General features: G+C 61.6%; 1 protein-coding gene across 1 annotated transcript in view; it reads right to left on the reverse strand.

Moving 5' to 3' along the window:
- OBSCN (obscurin, cytoskeletal calmodulin and titin-interacting RhoGEF) overlaps nucleotides 1–1,687 on the reverse strand; it is a 210,806-nt gene that overhangs the window by 205,148 nt on the left and 3,971 nt on the right. Inside the window, exon 3 of the mRNA XM_045284554.1 lies at nucleotides 1,366–1,678. Coding sequence (XP_045140489.1) covers nucleotides 1,366–1,678 — 313 coding nt within the window. The remainder of the gene's footprint in view (nucleotides 1–1,365; nucleotides 1,679–1,687) is intronic.

The raw sequence follows: 1,687 nt of genomic DNA on the forward strand, positions 1-1,687 counted from the left end.
GAAGCGGGGACAGGGCAGGAGCAGGAGAGAGAGGGAGTGGGGCCACCCTCAAGCGTGGTGACACGGGAAGGAGATAAAAGAAGGGGGGGGAAGATAAAGGGGTCAAGCTGCAAAGACTGGAAGAGGCGAGAACGGTGAGGAGGAGCTGGGTTCGGAGCCCTGCCTCCCCCCATCCCCACCCTCAAGGAGAACTCTAGAAAAGCAAGAGAAAGGGAGGGAGGTGGAGCGGAAAGCAAGAACCCCTGTGGAAAAAGGAACCACGTTGGAGACGCATGGGTGCTGGTGCTGCGGGCCGGGACTGCCCACGCTCTCTCGGTCATGCCACGGGCGAGCTCCCCGAGTGCTTGCTCTGAGCCAGGCCCTGGGGGTGAGCTGCGTGATTTCCGAACCAGACTTTACAAGGACCCACTGGGGACCAGGACAACTTCTTCCCCCAAATGAGGAAGCTGCCCAAGACCCCACCGTGGGTAAGATTTAGAGGGGGGTTCACCTGAGAAAAGGAGAATAAACCAGTGCTCCGCCAAAAAACGAGTGCCTCCTGATTGGGGGCCACATGTGCTCGCAGTGCTCATCATGGGGGAGCCCCCCCCCCCAATCCTGAGGTGCAGGGCAGGAAGAACCAGCGGAGCATGCAGACTAACTAGCTGAGAACATGTCCAACCACACAAGGTGTCTACCGGCTCGTACCCTCCCTCTCATTCTCTGGGAAGTGGGAAGGCCAGGGTCCTCTGTCGGCCTGCACAGGGCAGGACCAGTGGCCAGAGTGAGTCCCAAGGGTAGATTCTGGGTAAGGTTTTGGGCATCCTGACCATCTCCCAGGGACCCCCTCCTCGACAAGCTGCAGGTCTGGGTGGCCTCATGCCCTTGGAGGTGTGACAGGTGCATGTGGCCAGGTCCTCTTCCAAACAGCACTAGGCAGAGTGGGGGGGCAGATGCCCTGCATGTCTCCAGCTCTCCCTCAAACCCCAGCTCCCCACTTAGTGACGGCTGCACCTAGGCACCTCCACAGGGTTGCCCAGAGGGCCCGCAGGCCACACTAGAAATCAGATCTGTCCCTTCCCACTGGCTGCCATTGTTCCTGTCAGGTGCTAGCCACCCTACAGTTAATGTCAGGCCCAGAGCCCTGTCCTGCTCTCCCCTGGGGCCAAGAGCTTCAGGCAAATACCAGATAGGGAAACAGACCAGAGGAGGGTGGCGGAGGAAAGCGGGGAGTGAACTTGCTTTTTTCTTTCCTGCAGAGCAACAGTCATGGCCCCACCTCCCACCCCCGCCATCTCCCACATTTCATGGACCAGGAGGCCTGGGCCCCAGGATGACGAGACTCCCGGCATGAAGCGGATGCTGAGGACCAGGCCGCAGTCTTACCTCGCACCACGACCAGCACGGAGCTGTAGGTCTGGCCCACGAGGTTGGAGGCGGTGCAGGTGTAGAGGCCCCGGTCAGCCTGCTTGCAGAAGAGGATCTTGAGCACGAAGTTCTCCTGCGCATCCTCATACACCATGTGCCGCCGACCCTCCACCACCAGCTGCCCGTCCTTCTTCCACACCGTCTCGGGCTTGGGCTCGCCCGTCACGTAGCAGCTGAGCCGCGCGTGCTTGCCCTCGGTCACGGTGCACGTGCGCGTGCCGCTGCCGGGCGGCGTCCGCGGGCTCTGCACGCGCATCTCCTCGCGCCGCCGCTGCAGGTG

Source organism: Echinops telfairi, unplaced genomic scaffold (genome assembly GCF_000313985.2).
Source record: "Echinops telfairi isolate 266 unplaced genomic scaffold, ASM31398v2 ScPeMD7_7469;HRSCAF=8507_0, whole genome shotgun sequence".
Taxonomy (NCBI): domain Eukaryota; kingdom Metazoa; phylum Chordata; class Mammalia; order Afrosoricida; family Tenrecidae; genus Echinops; species Echinops telfairi.